Source organism: Phyllobates terribilis, unplaced genomic scaffold, assembly GCF_046119375.1.
Source record: "Phyllobates terribilis strain yellow unplaced genomic scaffold, ASM4611937v1 Scaffold_7__3_contigs__length_470593459, whole genome shotgun sequence".
NCBI classification, from domain to species: Eukaryota; Metazoa; Chordata; class Amphibia; order Anura; family Dendrobatidae; genus Phyllobates; species Phyllobates terribilis.
In genome coordinates this window covers 143,360,337-143,378,911 of record NW_027362767.1, presented here as the reverse complement: position 1 = coordinate 143,378,911, position 18,575 = coordinate 143,360,337, and the positions used below count along the sequence as shown (strand labels likewise).

The window sequence follows — 18,575 nt, the reverse complement described above, 5'->3', positions numbered from 1 at the left end:
TATAATCTGTATGGGGGTATTATATTGTGTATAGGGAGTTTGCAGGCATTAGGTGAGGACTACAGTGGGGGCTATCATGCAGGCATTATACTGTATATAGGGGGGCTATGGGGGCACCATACTAGGACTGGTGTATGTGGGGCATTATAATGTGTTTATGAAGTAGAATGCAGTACACTGTGAATAAAGAGGCTTTGGGGGCATTATACTGTGTGAGGACTACTATGGAAACCATTATACTATGTATAGGGGGACTTTGGGTATACTATACTGTGTGAGGACTACCGTTGGGGCCATCGTACAGTATGTGGGGCATTATACTGTAATACAGGTCTTTGAGGACTAACATACAGTGTGTATAACGGATCTATGAAGACACCATATTTTGCATAGGGAGCTGTATGGACATACTGTACACAGGGGATCAGTGGGATCACCATATTGTGTAGGGAAGCTTTGTGGACCATCATAATGTGTATAGGGGAGTTGTGTGCCCATCATAGTATTGTATAGGGGAGCTTCATGGGCATATTGTACATAGGGGAGCTGTAGGGGCATCATTTTGTGTATAGGGCAGCTGTGAGGGATGACATTGTGTATGGGATACTCTGGGGAAATTACTACTGTACATAAGGGAACTCTGGGTACATTACTATACATGGGGAGGGACTCCAGACGTCATTATTGTATGATGGGGGTACTTGAGGGATCTTAAGAAGCATTATTATAGGTGCACCCATGGTTTTGTACCCTATGAAGGGGCAAACAAGGGCATCGCTTTCTAGATAGCAAAATCGGGGAACTGTTTTCTTGGGCACTTGCAAAGGACATTAATATTTTCTAGGGGGTAACTTTACCATCTAGAGGGCACAAAATATATTCGACTTTGAAAGGAGCACAGTGATGGGCATTATTTTGTGAGGCACTGAAAGGAGCACTGATTTTGTGCCACACAACAGGTCCAGGACCAGGGATGCATACGCCAACAGTGGCTCAGAATTTGGCTGAAAGTAGGATGAGGAGTTTTTGCAGGTTAGGAATAGATGGGGATGAATCTGGAAATGTGAGAAGTCAAATGTGTGTTGTAAACCAGGGATATCAAACTCAAATACACAGAAGGCCAAAATGAAAAACTTGGACAAAGTCGTGAGCCAACCAGTATACAGTATAATTGGCCCTAGAAAGTTCTCCATACAGAATAATGGGCCCCCATAGTCCTCCACACAGAGTAATGGGCCCCACATAGTCCTCCATACAATATTATGGGCACCCCACGTAGTCCTCCATACAGAATAATGGGCCCCACATAGTCCTCCATACAGTATAATGGGCCCCACATAGTGCTCCATACAGAATAATGGGCCCCACATAGTCCTCCATACAGAAAAATGATCCCCGCATAGGGGTGGTGGTTCTGGTGTTGGGGGACCAAATAAAACTACTAGTGATGAGTGAGCATGTTTGATACTACTCGGTACTCACCCGAGCATCTCACCGCTCGAGATGCTTGGTGCTCGGCGAGTACTTCCAGGATGCCCGGGCAGGAGCTCGAGTACCCGCCCCGCATGTTTGGCGCTGTTTAAACAGCTAATACACATGCGGGGATTGCCTGCCACTCACTGTAATGCTGCAGCCATGTTGGTTGTGGCATTACAGTGATTGGCTGGCCTCATAGCATCATCGGGTCTTTATCACACCCGGTGACCCTATGCTCGTCACAGTCTACCCTTCAGACAGGCAGAGATGGGAGAGATGCTGCTGAGTGTTGGAGAGAATTGGCGGCTTATTAGTTAGGTATTAGGTATTCCTCAGCTATATATACACATCTGAACTAACAGTCCTTCTAAGGACTAATCCAGCTGCATATATTATTACTGGTGATAGCAGGAGTTAGGCAGGCAAAGTTTGTGGAGAGTGAATAGAGCAGAATAGGGTCCATTGCACGTTCTGTCTGCTGCTGTTACAGATATCCATAGCCCTAGATATCAGGTCTAATTTTTTTTTTTTTATCACAATCCTTGTTATTTGCTTAAAAAATAATATAGCACACAATTTTTACTGCTTCATTTTGCTTGTTAGCAGAACACAGCCAGATTTGTTTGATTTTATTCGCATTGCTGTATTGTGGAAGCAGAGAAACTTGTCCATCATCAGACGTGATACGATAATACTGCAGTAATAATCGTGACATTTTTTGGAGCGTGCCAAATATTATACTCCAGTTAAAGTCTGCCAGTTGTGTGTTGTTCAACCTTTTCTACACTTGGTCGCTGACCAATACCATATCTATAACGCCACTACCTAAAACCGTGGTCGTCAGACGTATCAGATATTACTGCGGTACTAATCCTGAAATTTTTGGGAGCGTATCAAATATTACACTCCATTTAAAGTCTGCCAGTTGTGTGTTGTTCAACCTATTGACACTTGGTCGCTGACCAATACTATATCTATAAGGCCACTGCCTAAAACTGAGGTCATCAGACGTGATCCGATATTACTGCTGTAATAATCGTGAGATTTTGGGGAGCGTGCCAGATATTACATTCCATTTAAAGTGTGCCAGTTGTGTGTTGTTCAAACTTATTCACACCTGGTCGCTGACCAATAGCAAATCTGTGAACAATGTTGTCAGAGTATGAAACCACTTTTACGGACTGACAATAAAACATACAAAAACAAAGCTAAAATCGATTTTCCTGGAAGAAAGGTTAAGAAACATTCTTTGCAGGGTCATGACTTGTATATAAAGCCAAATAAATAACAAAAAAAAAAATCTCCACCACACCTTGGGCTATGTTTACAAGTAGTGTTTTTGATGCTTTTTTGCACTTTCGCATTGCTTTCGACGGTGAAAAATACATTCACCAGTAAATGTAATTTTAACATTTAATTACCTTATCTGGCCATGTGGTGTGTGAGACATGATCAGACACATCCTGTTTCATTTATGAAGAAGGGACTTTGAAAGTCACAAAGCCTATTTTTACAGGGCCATCAGGTGGCCCTTACTTTTGTTAAAGGGCCAGCAGTCAGCCCTCACTATTGTTAGAGGGTCATTGACCAGCTATCCTTTTCATAGTTGCACATTGCTACTGTAATATAACATATCCCTCTGAGGTGGTCACATTTTCTCTTTCGTATATAGTCTGTCAAGTTTGAAATTTTGATGTCTAAAAGGCAGCCATCACAATTTCTAGAGTGACAACAGGCGGCCGCCACTATTTTTAGAGGGCCAGAAGGAGCCTTGAGGGCAGATGAGACCAAGATAGAGCTTTTTGGTTAAAGCAGCACATCATTCAACTGTTTAATGTACTTGGAATGAGGCCTGCAAATGAAAGAACACAGTACTTACAGTTAAATATGGTGGAGGTTCAAAGATATTTAGGGGTTGTCTTGCTGCCTCTGGCACAGGGTGCCTTGACTATGTGCAAGGCATCATGAAATATGACAATTCCCAATGGAATCTACATTGGGTCGCAATGTAGTGCCCAGTGTCATAAAGCTGGGTTTGCATCTTAAGTCATGGGTCTTCCAGTAGGACATTGACACAAAATAAACTTCAAGAAGCACCTAGAAATGGATAGAAACATAGTACTGGAGAGTTCAGAAGTGGTAATTCTAGCTCTGGTAGCGTCAAGTCTGCCACCACTACCTCTTACATTCAGAAGCTGTAGAGAAATTGGCAATGACACATTAAATCATTAAATTTTGTTAACTTTGATTAAATTCTGTCAAATATGAAAATGTCTGCCAACTTCGATGAATTTGTGTCAACTATGATAAATTTCTGTCAACCTTGATTCATTTCTGAGTGCAGATCACTGTAAAAATTATGAATCAGTCAATGAGCGCAAGGAAAAAAAAGAAAAAGTTATGGACTGTTGAAGAGATTTATGTGACCAGAATGAGCACTCATCTCGAGCTGATGATACCATCTAGCAGCACCTGTCCCTATTGTAAATGCATCTAACAGCAGTATCAGTAGGGAATAGAATAGATTTGTACTTTTTTTCTGCAGCACCAGCAGCACGCAGTATAAGACAATAATACCTAGCTTGATCTGTGTAATACGCTATCCATACTGCGATAGCTCACCCTTAAAGGAATTTCAGATAAGACAGGTAATATTATAGAATATTATAGAATATATGTGAAGTGTCCTTCCCATTATTAAGGAATGGGTCTCCTATACTGTTATTGCGTATGCAGCAAGTTCAAGGGCTGCCAAAAATTAGGATGCACTCAAATATCTCTAATACATATTTAACCCCTTAACAACATTAGACGTACTAATATGCGTCTGTGTCCTGGGACTTAAGAGCCAGACCCGTATTAGTACGTCATCGAGAACGCACACAGGCTGTGCGGGCGCGATCCCTGCCGGGTGTCAGCTGATTGTCACAGCTGACACCCGGTACTATGTGCAGGGAGCGGTCCCGCACCACTCCCAGCACATTAACCCCCGCAATGCTGCGATCGAAGTCGATCGCAGCATTGCGGTGGCAAGGGGAGGTGATCGCAGATACTCACCTCCTCTTCCGGCCTCCAGCACTGTCTGCCGTGGCTTCCAGGATGTTGCCATGACGACCCGATGTCGTCATGACAACATCCGGGTCACCAGACAACAGGAAGATTGTTTGGACATGCGCAGTGCATCTCCAAACTATGTTCTCCCTGTCCAGCACTGACAGCCTGCATGGCACAGGGATGGTGCTGCATTCCTGTGCCATGCAGGCGATCAGAATAAAAAAAGTGAAAGTCCCAGAGTAAAAAAGTGTAAAAACTGTCAGAAAGTGAAAAAAAAAATAAAAAAAAAATTGTAAAAATATAAAAAAAAAATAAAAAAAATAATCCACCAAAAATAAAAATATAATGTACCCATCAATAAATATTATTATAAAAAAAAAACAATAGAAGTACACATATTTGGTATCGCCGCGTCTGGAACAACCTGACCTATAAAGCTGTCCCACTAGTTAACCCCTTCAGTGAACACGGTAAAAAAAACCCCCAAAAAACGAAGCAAAAAACAATGCTTTATCATCATACCGCCAAACAAAAAATGGAATGACACGCGATCAAAAAGATGAATATAAATAAAAATGGTACTGCTGAAAACGTCATCTCGTCCCGCAAAAAACAAGCCGCCATACAGCTCCATCAGCCGAAAAATAAAAAAGTTATAGCTCTCAGAATAAAGCTATGCTAAAAAATATTTTTTTCTATAAAATTGCTTTTATTATGTAAAAGTGCAAAACATAGAAAAACTATATAAATGTGGTACCGCTGTAAACGTACTGACCTGAAGAATAAAGCTACCTTATCAATTTTACCACACGCGGAACAGAATAAAAAAAAAACAAAAAAAACAATTCCTGAATTGTTGGTTTTTGTTTATTCTGCCTCCCAAAAATCAGAATAGAAAGCGATCAAAAAATGTCACGTGCCTGAAAATGGCACCAATAACAACGTCAACTCATCCCGCAAAAATCAAGCCGTCACATGACTGTCTGCCAAAATCTGGAAAAATTATAGCTCTCAAAATATGGCGATGCAAAAACTAGATTTTACAAAAAATGCGTCTTTTAGTGTGTGACATCTGTCAGTCATAAAAACCCCATATGATTCTGGTATCACTGTAATCGCACCGACCCGAAGAACAAAGTCGTCTAATCACTTATACCGCACGAGGAACGTCGTAAAAAATAAACGCTAGGGTTAGGGCTAGGGTTAGGGCTGGGTTTGGGGTTAGGGATGTGATGGGGTTGGGATTTTTTTCAAAAGTAAGAAAAAAAGATGACGATATGGCGACTAGTGTTGAGCGCAAGTGCTCGCTACTTGAGTTTGCATCGGGTGCTCGGGTATGCATTGAGTATCGTGGGTATTTGAGTGACATGCTCGAGCCTCCGCCCCATATGCTTCGCGGCCAAAAAAACTTTGCGGGGATTGCCTGCCATGCACGAGCGATCCCTGCATGTTGTTTTTGGGTGTCTAATAACTGTGAAACATGCGGGGCAGGGACTCGAGCATGTCGCTTGAGCACACGCAGTACATGGTGCATACCTGAGTACCCGATGCAAACTCAAGTAGCGAGCACTTGCGCTCAAGACTAATGACAAATTATTCAATATGATGACCTAATGTTATCAAATTCTGTGTCGTACCTCTGGGTTCAAAATGTTCACTATACACCTTAATAAAATCCTTGAGGGGTATAGTTTCCAAAATGGGGTCACTTGTGGGGGAGCTCCACTGTTTAGGCACATCAGGGGCTCTCCAAACGCGACATGGTGTCCGCTAACAAATTGAATGGAAAATCGGTGCAAATTGTTAGCGGACGCCATGTTGCGTTTGGAGAGACCCTGCGTGCCCAAACATTGGAGCACCCCCACAAGTGACACCATTTTGGAAACTAGACCCCCCAAGGCACCTATCTAGATGCATAGTGAGCACTTGGAACCCCTAAGTGCTTCACAAATTGATTCGTAAAAATGGAAAAGTATTTTTTTTTCCACTTTTTCATTTTTACGAATCAATTTGTGAAGCACCTGGGGGTTCCAAGTGCTCACTATGCATCTAGATAGGTGCCTTGGGGGGTCTAGTTTCCAAAATGGGGTCACTTGTGGGGGAGCTCCAATGTTTGGGCACACAGGGGATCTCCAAATGCAACATGGTGTCCGCTAACAATTTGAGCCGTTCAATTTGTTAGCGGACACCATGTTGCATTTGGAGAGTCCCTGTGTGCCCAAACATTGCATGCCCAGGGGAAATTGCACAACAAATTTTGGGGTCCATTTTTTCTTGTTACCCCTGTGAAAATAAAAAAAATTGGGTCTAAAGTAACATTTTTGTGAAAAAAGTTAAATGTTCATTTTTTTCTTCCACATTCCAAAAATTCCTGTGAAGCACCTGAAGGGTTAATAAAGTTCTTGAATGTGGTTTTGAGCACCTTGAGGGGTGCAGTTTTTAGAATGGTGTCACTTTTGGGTATTTTCTGTCATAAAGACCCCTCAAAGTCACTTCAAATGTGATGTGGTCCCTAAAAAAATGGTTTTGTAAATTTTGTTGGAAAAATGAGAAATTGCTGGTCAACTTTTAACCGCGTAGAGAGACAGTTCATGTCACGTGTCCAGCTTGGATATCCAACAGTTGTAAGGCACAGAGGAATCATGGAGGACGCTGGTACGGTCGCCAAGGTAGTCCTTCAGCATCTTCCAAAACTTTTCCCTCCTTGCCAGAGTATCCCGCGTATCAGTGCCTGGGCGCTAGGAGGGTCTGAGAAAACTTTCCCAGACCTTTGACAGTGTTTCCCTGCCTCTGCCGCATCTGTTGTTTGTCCCCCTCACCTGTACTCCTTGGTTGTCCAATGAACTGTGACCTCTGCAGCCAGTGTTGTCAGATGGGAATTTTTTTAATAATTCTTTAACAAGGGCCTGAAATGGAATCTCTCCAAAATTGAACTCCTTGTGTTTTCTCCCTCTACTGACCTACCTTTACCTGACTTTGCAATTTCCTTAAGTGGTGCCACCATAACTCACAAGCAGCACGCCTGCTGTCTTGGAGTCATATTTGACACACAACTTTCCTTTATTCCCCATGTACAATCACTCACTCGCTCATGCACCTTAAAAACATCTCCAGAATCCGACCTTTTCTCACCTTTGGTACTGCAAAAACTCTTACTGACGCTCTTATTCACTACGGCAACTCTCTTCTAATCGGTCTCCCTCTAAACAAACTCTCTCCTCTCCAATCCATTCTGAATGCAGCAGTCGGGTTTATATTTCTATCAAGCAGCTTCGCCGATGCCTCTACCCTGTGCCAAGCATTGCACTGGTTATCCATTGACTACAGAATGCAATTCAAACTCACCTCTCACCCACAAAGCTCTGCACAGTTCTGCATTGCCCTATATCTCATCCTTCATTTCTGTCTATCACCCCTCCCGTGCCCTCCATTTTGCAACTGATCTAAGACTAACATCCTCCTTAATCCGAACCTCGCACCTCCGTCTCCAAGACTTCTGTCATGCCACGCCAGTTTTCTGGAATGCACTACCCCAAACGATGCAACTTATATCTAGCCCCCATGTTTTTAAACATTGTTGAGGCTGGAACTCAACAACTGCCCTCTGCTGTTCACAAATCCTTCTCAACATCTGCAACGTCCAACGTGTGGTGACATTGCACACCAGTGGGTGACCTGGAAGCTGCAAACGCTGCTGAAGCACTGCCAGGGCGGGGGAAGCTGTAGCTGATCTTCTGAAATGGGCACACTCACCGCGTGCTTTCACAAGAAGCTCTGGTAGATCTGGGTAGGTTTTGAGAAACCGCTGAACTACTAAGTTGAGTACATTGGCCAGCAATTGTACGTGTGCGAGGTTGCCAAGCCTCAGAGTCGCCACCAGGTTCCGGCCATTGTCACACATGACCATGCCTGGTTGTAGGTTCAGCGGTGAGAGACACAGATCTGCCTGCTCTGTTACAGCCTTCAACAACTCTGCAGTGGTGTGCGGTTTGTCACCTAAGCATATTATCTTCAGCACAGGCTGTTGCTGCTTCCCGAGGCAGTGCTGCAGTGCTTCCAGCTTGCGACTGATGTAGTCATTTTGGAGATGGAGGCCAAAGAGGAGGAGTAGGTGCAGGAGCTGTAGAATGTGGGGGCAAACCTGATTGACCCAGGGCCCGCAATCCTCTGCATTGGGAGGATGTGTTCCATCCTAGGGTCTGATTGGGTCCCGGCTTCCACAATATTAACCCAGTGTGCCGTCAGTGAGATGTACTGTCCACGTGTCTGTGGGTCCTTCCCAGTAACTGCATTGGTGGGGGTATGGGTAATGTTCTGGGACCAGTGCTTGTATAGGTCGGGACGACACACTGGGAGAAATAGTGGTGGCTGGGGACCGAGTACCAAGGAACAGCCACCACCATGAGGTTGTGGAAAGCTTCCACCTCCACGAGCCTAAAAGGCAAAATTTCTAGTGCAAGCACTCGAGAAATGTGACAGTTTAGTATTGTGGCCTGTGGGTAGCTTTGTATTTACACTTGCGTTCCAAAGACTGGGGTAGAGACAACTGAACGCTGCGCTGGGACATGGTGGTTGCTGACTATGATGACTGCAAGTGTGCAACGACAGGTGCAGGATGGGGGGCATCTTTGCCTGCATCATAGACAGAGGCTTGGCGTGCACATAAAACAGGGGAAGAGTCAGTGGTGTCCCCCTTAGACACAATTTCTGGACTCTGGTGTTTGGCGAAACTACTTGGGTGCTTTGCTGTCATGTGCCTGAGCGCTGGGGGTGGTCAGACTGATAGTTTTTCTGCCCCTGCTGATGTTGGCATGGCAGATGTTGCAAATGGCCTTTTGGGGTTAACTGGACCTTCTTTAAAAAGGAGTCAGACTCAGGAAGACCTAGCAGTTAGACTGACAACTTTCCTGGTATTGGTGTTTTGAGGAACAGCTGCCCACCTTGTGTCTTTTGGCCACCCCATTGCTTCTTGCTGCCTGTTGTGGTGCTAGGGCTCCCTCCCTCTGCGCTGCTGTCCTTGCTATGCATGTCACCTTACCAGGTTGGGTCAGTGATTTCATTGTCCACCACCTCGTCTTACATTTCCGCACCCTGATCCTCCTCCTGACTTTCTGTCCATTGTGTCTCATCATCATCCACTTCTTGCGACAGTAATTGCACTTTTCCACCGTCATCTTCATGTAACCATGGCTTCTGAAATATTTGGGCATCGCAACATGCGATATCCTGTTGCCCTGGTTGAAGCGGACCGAGTGAGAGGCCAGAATCTATAAATGGAAAGATGAACAAAACAGCTCTTCGGAGTGTCCAAGTGTGGGATCAGTTGTCTCAGGGCACTTTGCATGGTGGGAGGAAGGAATATCAGGGTGAAGAATATGCCGACTCCAAGTAAAAAAAATCTCCCAGATCCACACATTCCCCAAACAAGAATCTATAAAAACAATTATGCATGCCCCCATCACCTCCCGCCTCAACTACTGCAACCTCCTGCTTTGTGGCCTCTCTTCTAACACTATCGCATCCCTCCAATCTATCCTAAACTCTGCTGCCCGACTAATCCACCTGTCCACCCGCTATTCCCTGGTCTCTCCTGTCTGTCAATCCCGTTACTGGTTCCCCATTGCCTAGAGACTCCAGTTCACAACCATAACCTTCAGATACAAAGCCATCCACAACCTGTCTCCTCCATACATCTGTGACCTAGTCTCCCAGTACTTACCTGCACGCAACCTCTGATCCACAAAAGATCTCCTTCTCTATTCTTATCTCCTCTTCCCACAATCACATACAAAATTTCTCCAGTGCATCCCCCCTACTCTGGAACTCTCTACCCCAACATATCAGACTCTCGTCTACTGTGGAAACCTTCAAAAGGAACCTGAAGACCCCCCACCTCTTCTGACAAGCGTACAACCTACAGTAACCCTCGCTCCACCATACCGCTGCATGACCAACTCTACCCTCACCTACTGTATCCTCACCTATCCCTTGTAGACTGTGAGCCCTCCCGTGCAATGTCCTCTCTCCTCCTGTACCAGTCGCTGTCACTTTTTTTCCAGATTATTGTAAACGTTTTCGCTATTTATACCCCTTTCACATATAAAGCGCCATGGAATAAATGGTGATAAAGTAATAATAATAATGTTATCCAGACTCACATCTACTGAGACTGCGGCCCCCTAGAAAGTAGGACAGGAAGCTAGGTCGACATGATGTAGGTGCTTGTTGTGCTCCCTCAGCAGGCACAGTTTCATCTTGCCCACGGCCTCGGCCTCTGCGTTCACCATCACCATTACGTCCACTTCCCCGTCCCTTGCCACGCGCCTTGCCCATTTTAAATGCAGTTTAATATTTGTCACGTTGCCAAAAATGTCTGTATTATTACCGCAATAATAGAGGAACACGTCTGATGACCATGGGTTTAGCCAGTGACCTAGGATGCAGAGGTGCTTCCAGGGGTCTTCCCCATGCTGTTCCCATGTCATTTCAGCCCTGTATGGATGTGTCTGATCATGTCTCACACACCACATGGCCAGATAAGGTAGTAAAATGTTAAAATTACATTTACCGGTGAATGTATTTTTCACGTTGAAAGCAATGCAAAAGTGCAAAAACGCATCAAAAACATTGTGTGTGAACAAAGCCCAAGGTGTGGAGGAGCATTTTTTTTGGCTATTTATTTTGCTTTATATACAAGTCATTACCCTGGAAAGAATGTTCCTCAACATTTTTTCCATGAAAATCCATTTTGGCTTGGTTTTGGAATGTCTTATTGTGAGTCCGTAAAATTGGTGTAATACTCTGACATTGTTCACAGCAGCGACCTGGGAGTCAGAAATGCTTCCAGGGGTCTTCTACATGCTGTTCCCATATCATTTGAGCGCTGTTTCCATCGATTTGACCAATTTATAGGCCCCCTCTAAAACTCTGGTGGGGGGGTACTGGAAAAATGCTCGAGTTTCCCATTGACTTACATTGGGCACCCGAGCAATGAGCACCGGAGCATTTTAGTGCTCGTTCATCACTAAAAACTACCCTACGGGCCATATTTGGCCCACTGGTCAAAGTTTGACATGTATGTTGTAAACTCTGGAGACGAGTTGTGGCTGGAAGAAGTCGTCATGATGGTCTGTGCCAGATGGAGAAGATGGGAAAAGTGAACAACTCCATCAGAAAGAACACAACAGACACACTTTTTCTCTGGGTGTTTAGGTTCTGCTATTCTGGCTGCAATCTGGTTAGCATAACACAGATGTTTTAGTTTGTCTGCCCTATCACCTTTCAGGTGCGGCTTTATATTCTCTTCCATCGTGCTGGCATTTCCTGCTGGTTATAGTTTCATTTAGATGATCTGACATTCAGCTGTCGTTTAAAGCTAGTCACTGAAATTCCAGCTAAGGTTTATCTCTTTGTTGTTTCTGTACTTTTCTCTGCACTTAACTTCTGTTGCTTTCTAGGAAGTAGGTGGCATATCATCTAACAGTAAGTACTTTATGCTTTATTGTGTATTTCGTGGTTTATTCTATTCACTCTGAGATCGTTCCTTTTTTCAGCACACTTTCCCTTTTGTAGTTAATTCACACTCGGCTCTGCCCTCCGCTCTTTAGGAGGAAAGTGAAGCACTCGACCGCCTTTTAGGCAGTATAGGTCCGAGTCGCCATCTTCTAGTCTGTGGTTAGGGGTATCTCTGCTCATGCAGGAATCACTTGGAGCTTCGAGGTCACGATCTCTAGTCTGTACGGGAACTGGAAGGGTCAGTTGCAATTTTTTAGTGTATTACCTATTTTCCAGAGCGAGTTGCTACTGAAGCATAACATCTACCAGTATATGGTCATCGTATGTTGGTAACATCGGTCTAAATCTTTGTATAGTGCTTTTTTTTTGCTTAGTAATAGCCTGGTCATCTGATGATGTTCTCCTATATCCATGAGTATGAAGCGTCAATGTAGTTGTAATCAGGGTCACCCAGTTTGTGACCCACTCAGACGTTTGCTCCTCCCACCCGAACTGAACCCTACAGCTATGCTTTTGTTTATATTAGATATTAGTTTAGCTTAACCTTTAATATCCATTTAAAGTTTTTAATTATATGTTTTTCAAATATTAGACATCTTTAACTATCTGAGATGAGGTCTAAGGGATAACATTTCTCCTTGTGGAGAGTGACACACCGGCTCTGGCATGCCAATGTAAGGAGGCTTATTCGCCGTGCAGTGCTCCTCTGGGAAATGTAATATGCAAACTGAGAGAAAGAGGACTTGTACTCTATAGCGCCACCTTTTGGAAGCAGCGATCCTATAAGTCACAATCGACCCTTTAACGAGTCGTGCAATATGACTTAGGATAAAAGCCAAATTAGAATCTCAATTTGCAGACACGGTGTTTCACATTATTGGCCCTCGTAAGTGCAAAGTATGGAACTGATTTGGCTAGGTGAGAGGCTCTGGACTGAGGTCTAAGGGGGTAACATTTCTCCTTGTGGAGAGTGACACCCCAGCTCTGGCATGCCAAGGTTAAAGGGTCCATTGTGACTTATAGGACTGCTGATTCCAATAGGTGGCACTAAAGAGTTCAAGTCATCTTTCTCTCTGAATAGGCAATTTGCATATTAAATTTCCCAGAGGAACATTGAGCGGCAAATAAGCCTCCTTACCTTGGCATGTCAGAGCCGAAATGTCACTCTCCACAAGGAGAAACGTTACCCCTTAGACCCCAGTCGAGAGCTTCTCACCTAGACAAATGAGTTCTCATACTTTGCACTGATGAGGGCCAATAGCCTGAAACACTGTCTGTGAATTGAGATTCTGATTTGGTTTTTATGGTGGCGCCATACAGTTCAAGTCCTCTTTCTCTGAAGGGGCCATTTGCATATCTGAGATAAATGATTTTTCTAATGATGAATATCTTGTGGTATTTATTACTGAGACTGAAGAAATTCCTTCTTTTGTTTCAGTGTCTTATTCTCTATTGTCTTTTATAGAAATCCAGAACTGTCACAAGAAACATTTATATGAAAAAACTGAGAAATTGACAGAGAACAAACCTCCAGGATCTAATCAAGGACTAGAAAGTTTTCCATTCTGTACACGTTATGTGAACCTCATCATTGTCTCCTCTGATCAGTTCAGGGAACGCTCTGAGAATGAGCTAATAGAGACCGGGGAAAAACATGAGGAATACCTAAAGAAAACTCAACATGAATTACAACGAATTTTCCCCAACAAGTTATTCCGTTGGTGTCACAGCTCCAGAGTTGTGCCCCATATGGTAATGATGAGCGGGGTGCCCGGTGTAGGGAAGACCACCCTGATACAGAAGTTTGTGTATGACTGGACGAGGGGCGATCTCTATCAAAGATTCCCCTTTGTCTTTTTGTTTGAATTCCGGGAACTGAACAGACTGGATAATGTTAGTCTGGAGACCCTGATCCTTCATCAGTACCCATATCTGGAGCAGCAGCTCGAGAACATCTTACAAGATCCAGAGAAACTTCTCTTTATATTTGATGGCTTAGATGAAAGTCTTCATACAATGGATTTCACAACCCGTCACTTGTGCTCTAATCCTAAACAGCCCGAACCTTGTGGTCAGATTGTTGTTAGTTTGGTGAGAAAGTCTCTTCTGAATGGATGTTCTGTTCTGATGACCAGTCGCCCAACCACACTGGCATCAATTAATTGCAATGTTTTCCAGCGAATAGTAGAGATCACTGGATTTTTTGCAGAAGAACGACAGATGTACTTTGAAAACTTCTTCTCTAACCCTGAACTGGCAGAAAAGGCTTTTACTTACGTGAAGCAGAATGAGACATTGTACACGTTCTGTTACCTCCCGTCCTACTGCTGGATCATCTGTACAGTGTTATCCAGGAGCTTCCAGCCCACAAGTAGTGATCAGCCGGTGTCATTATTACCCAAAACTGTGACACAACTCTTTGCCATATTTATCGCCAACATCCTGTCCAATCACAGTCTGCACAAAAGAGATGCTCAGAAGCTCTTGCGGTCCATCGGGTGGATGGCAGAACGTGGGGTGATGAACCACAGGATTATTTTTGATGACCGAGATCTGGATTCTTTCCATGTGGACAAGAAGTCGAAGCTTTTATCAAGTTTTCTGATGGAATCAGAGGAACCTGTGTCCTATTCCTTCTTACATCTCACTGTGCAGGAATTCTTCTCCGCCTTGGTGCATTATGTGGATTATTCTCCTGAGAAATTACAGAAGTCACTAAAAGATGCCAAATCCTGTTCTGATGGACGTGGTGAAATGTTCCTCCGGTTCCTCTGTGGTTTGTCAGACAACTCCACCAGGTCATTACTAGCTGGATATCTGGACTCACAAGCAGCTCAGGCCTCCAGAGATGTCATCACTTGGGTGAAGGACTTTGCTTTTGCCTCTGTTCTTCCACTGCAAAGTATATACAAGAACCAACATATTCTCAATACATTTTTCTATCTGTATGAAACTCGGAATAAGTCTCTAGTGCGGGAATCAATAAAATCACACAAAACTTTTGACCTTTCTTATGCTCGGATGTCGGCTCTAAACTGCACGGTGTTAGCATTTATCCTGGAGACCTGCAGAAATATAGAACGACTCGATCTAACCTCGTGTTACTTAGACAATGAAGGATTAAAAAGACTAGCGCCAGCTTTACACAATCTCCAGAATCTCAGGTAAAATACTAGCTATATTTTATTGTTCTCTATTGTTTGGTATTGAAAAATAATTTCATCAACCTATTTCATGTATATATCTTGTCTGCCTAGCCAATCAAGCCATGGGATGACCCCAGCAGTACAGGGGTGCAGAGCTTGTGATCCGTGAGGTTATGTGTTGCATGTGTTCAGTTCTTTGTCTCTGAGCTATTGCTCAAGCAATGTCAGGCGCAAATCTAGCCGGCCAACATCCTTCGTCATGTGGTGAAACACACGACAGGACATGGCGATGATACCATGTCATCCCAAGAAGGAAACTTGGGACTCCACATAAATATACAGGATGTCGGAAGGGTGACAGTGACGACTAAACATTCATAGGACCAAAGTACACATACAGTAGATATAAAGGACGGGGCAGAAACCAACACAAAGAATATAAGGCCAGTATTAGAGCATATAACTATGGATAGGGAACATATGAAATGCAGCAGAACATGATTTATCATATCTAACTTTAACATTCATTTAATAAAATGCATTGAATGAAGACTGAACATAAAATAAATCATAAATGACAAAAGGAAAATGAAAAATTGTGTAAGGGAATGCATATACCAAAAATTGCATTGTGACTTGCAAACTATGATTGACGTAAACCTGACTGTGATTGTGTGTGAAAAATCACAAAAACAAAAAGGAAGCGTGTCCGTGAAAATGAGATGTAAAGACAGTACAAATAGTTTGAGATGTGATAAAATATAAAACCTATTGTTGAGTGTATGGGTGATGAATGAATGTTGTGTATGAATAGCAAATGAAATAATCATGCAACTTGGAGTAGAAAGAGAAGAAGAAAATAAAAAAACAACAATTTTTTCCCAAAAAATAAAAATAAGTTTAAAGTCTTCCTTGATCAGAAGCTGCTTTGAGGTCCACACACAACAAAAAAATGAACAGTTCTCAAATTTTTTTTTGGCAGTGGGTTCGATTTGATACCATTTTTACATTATTTATGTTTTAAGATGTGAACACATTAACCAATAAGTAATAACCTCCAACTGGACACAGGTTTTCTTTGGCAGTTTGGAAACGTTATCCTGTCTGGCCTCATAGGAGGTGCAGGCTCTGTGTCAAATTCCATTGCTCTTATTTTATGACCAGAATAAAAAAGGAGAAATATTAATCGACTCTAATGGATCATAAAATTGTTTAGTTTCTTGAGTAAAGTTTCTCATAGTGAGAGCAGAGTCACGTGATACTCGTAGAAATAAGATAGAAGATGAAAGTCAGATGTAGGAGCCACAGTCTGGAGAGGAGACCGCGGAGCCGCTGATGACCGGTGACACAAGATCCTCCATCAGCTTCATGTCTATTGTAAATTCCATGTCCTGATCACTGAAGACATTACTCAGGGATTCTGGATTTCTGATATCAGTGGAGACATCATACAGCTGCCGGCAGTACTGACATAAGCCACACACAAGACGTGGCTTCTAGTGATGACATTTATGGGTTTTGCTAACAGTTGGGGACATTTTGTCTCCACATTCACAATCTACAAATTTTATACTAACGCTGTGTGGACACATCTTATGTCTATTATTACAGATTGGCTCGTAATAATCTACCACACACATCCTGCATCCATTTGGCGTCTGTAATATGGAATAACCCATCCCTGAAGATACTTGACCTGTCTAATAACCATCTGTCCGGTCTTCACTTCATTGACTTGTTGAGGGCTCTGTCCAGTCCAGACTGCAGGATAGAGGAATTACTGTGAGTATAAGAGATATATACAGTACTGATACATGCGAGTATAAGTGATATGTACAGGACGGAGACGTGCGAGTATAAGAGACGTGTACAGGATGGAGACGTGCGAGTATAAGAGACGTGTACAGGACGGAGACGTGCGAGTATAAGAGACGTGTACAGGATGGAGACGTGCGAGTATATGAGACGTGTACAGGATGGAGACGTGCGAGTATAAGAGACGTGTACAGGATGGAGACGTGCGAGTATAAGAGACGTGTACAGGAGGGAGACGTGCGAGTATAAGAGACGTGTACAGGACGGAGACGTGCGAGTATAAGAGACGTGTACAGGACGGAGACGTGCGAGTATATGAGACGTGTACAGGATGGAGACGTGCGAGTATAAGAGACGTGTACAGGATGGAGACGTGCGAGTATAAGAGACGTGTACAGGATGGAGACGTGCGAGTATAAGAGACGTGTACAGGAGGGAGACGTGCAAGTATAAGAGACCTGTACAGGATGGAGACGTGCGAGTATAAGAGACGTGTACAGGATGGAGACGTGCGAGTATAAGAGACGTGTACAGGATGGAGACGTGCGAGTATAAGAGACGTGTACAGGATGGAGACGTGCGAGTATATGAGACGTGTACAGGATGGAGACGTGCGAGTATAAGAGACGTGTACAGGACGGAGAAGTGTGAGTATAAGAGACGTGTACAGGATGGAGACGTGCGAGTATATGAGACGTGTACAGGATGGAGACGTGCGAGTATAAGAGACGTGTACAGGACGGAGAAGTGCGAGTATAAGAGACGTGTACAGGACGGAGACGTGCGAGTATAAGAGACGTGTACAGGACGGAGACGTGTGAGTATAAGAGACGTGTACAGGATGGAGACGTGCGAGTATAAGAGACGTGTACAGGATGGAGACATGCGAGTATAAGAGACGTGTACAGGACGGAGAAGTGTGAGTATAAGAGACGTGTACAGGACGGAGACGTGCGAGTATAAGAGACGTGTACAGGACGGAGACGTGTGAGTATAAGAGACGTGTACAGGACGAAGACGTGCGGGTATAAGAGACGTGTACAGGATGGACACATGCGAGTATAAGAGACGTGTACAGGATGGAGACATGCGAGTATAAGAGACGTGTACAGGACGGAGAAGTGTGAGTATAAGAGACGTGTACAGGATGGAGACGTGTGAGTATAAGAGACGTGTACAGGACGAAGACGTGCGAGTATAAGAGACGTGTACAGGACGGAGACGTGCGAGTATAAGAGACGTGTACAGGATGGAGACGTGCGAGTATAAGAGACGTGTACAGGACGGAGAAGTGTGAGTATAAGAGACGTGTACAGGATGGAGACGTGCGAGTATAAGAGATGTGTACAGGACGGAGACGTGCGAGTATAAGAGACGTGTACAGGACGGAGACATGCGAGTATAAGAGACGTGTACAGGACGGAGACGTGTGAGTATAAGAGACGTGTACAGGACGGAGACGTGCGAGTATAAGAGACGTGTACAGGATGGAGACGTGCGAGTATAAGAGACGTATACAGGATGGAGACGTGCGAGTATAAGACATGTACAGGATGGAGACGTGCGAGT

The 18,575-nt window shown here is 43.8% G+C and overlaps 1 protein-coding gene across 6 annotated transcripts in view; it reads left to right on the top strand.

The window, feature by feature from the left end:
* Positions 1-18,575, top strand: part of LOC141153994 (NACHT, LRR and PYD domains-containing protein 3-like) — a 250,139-nt gene that overhangs the window by 99,317 nt on the left and 132,247 nt on the right. For all 6 annotated transcript variants that reach the window (XM_073639358.1, XM_073639359.1, XM_073639355.1 and 3 more), the window contains exons 6-7: positions 13,511-15,209; positions 16,803-16,973. In XM_073639358.1, the coding sequence (XP_073495459.1) occupies positions 13,511-15,209; positions 16,803-16,973 (1,870 nt within the window). The remainder of the gene's footprint in view (positions 1-13,510; positions 15,210-16,802; positions 16,974-18,575) is intronic.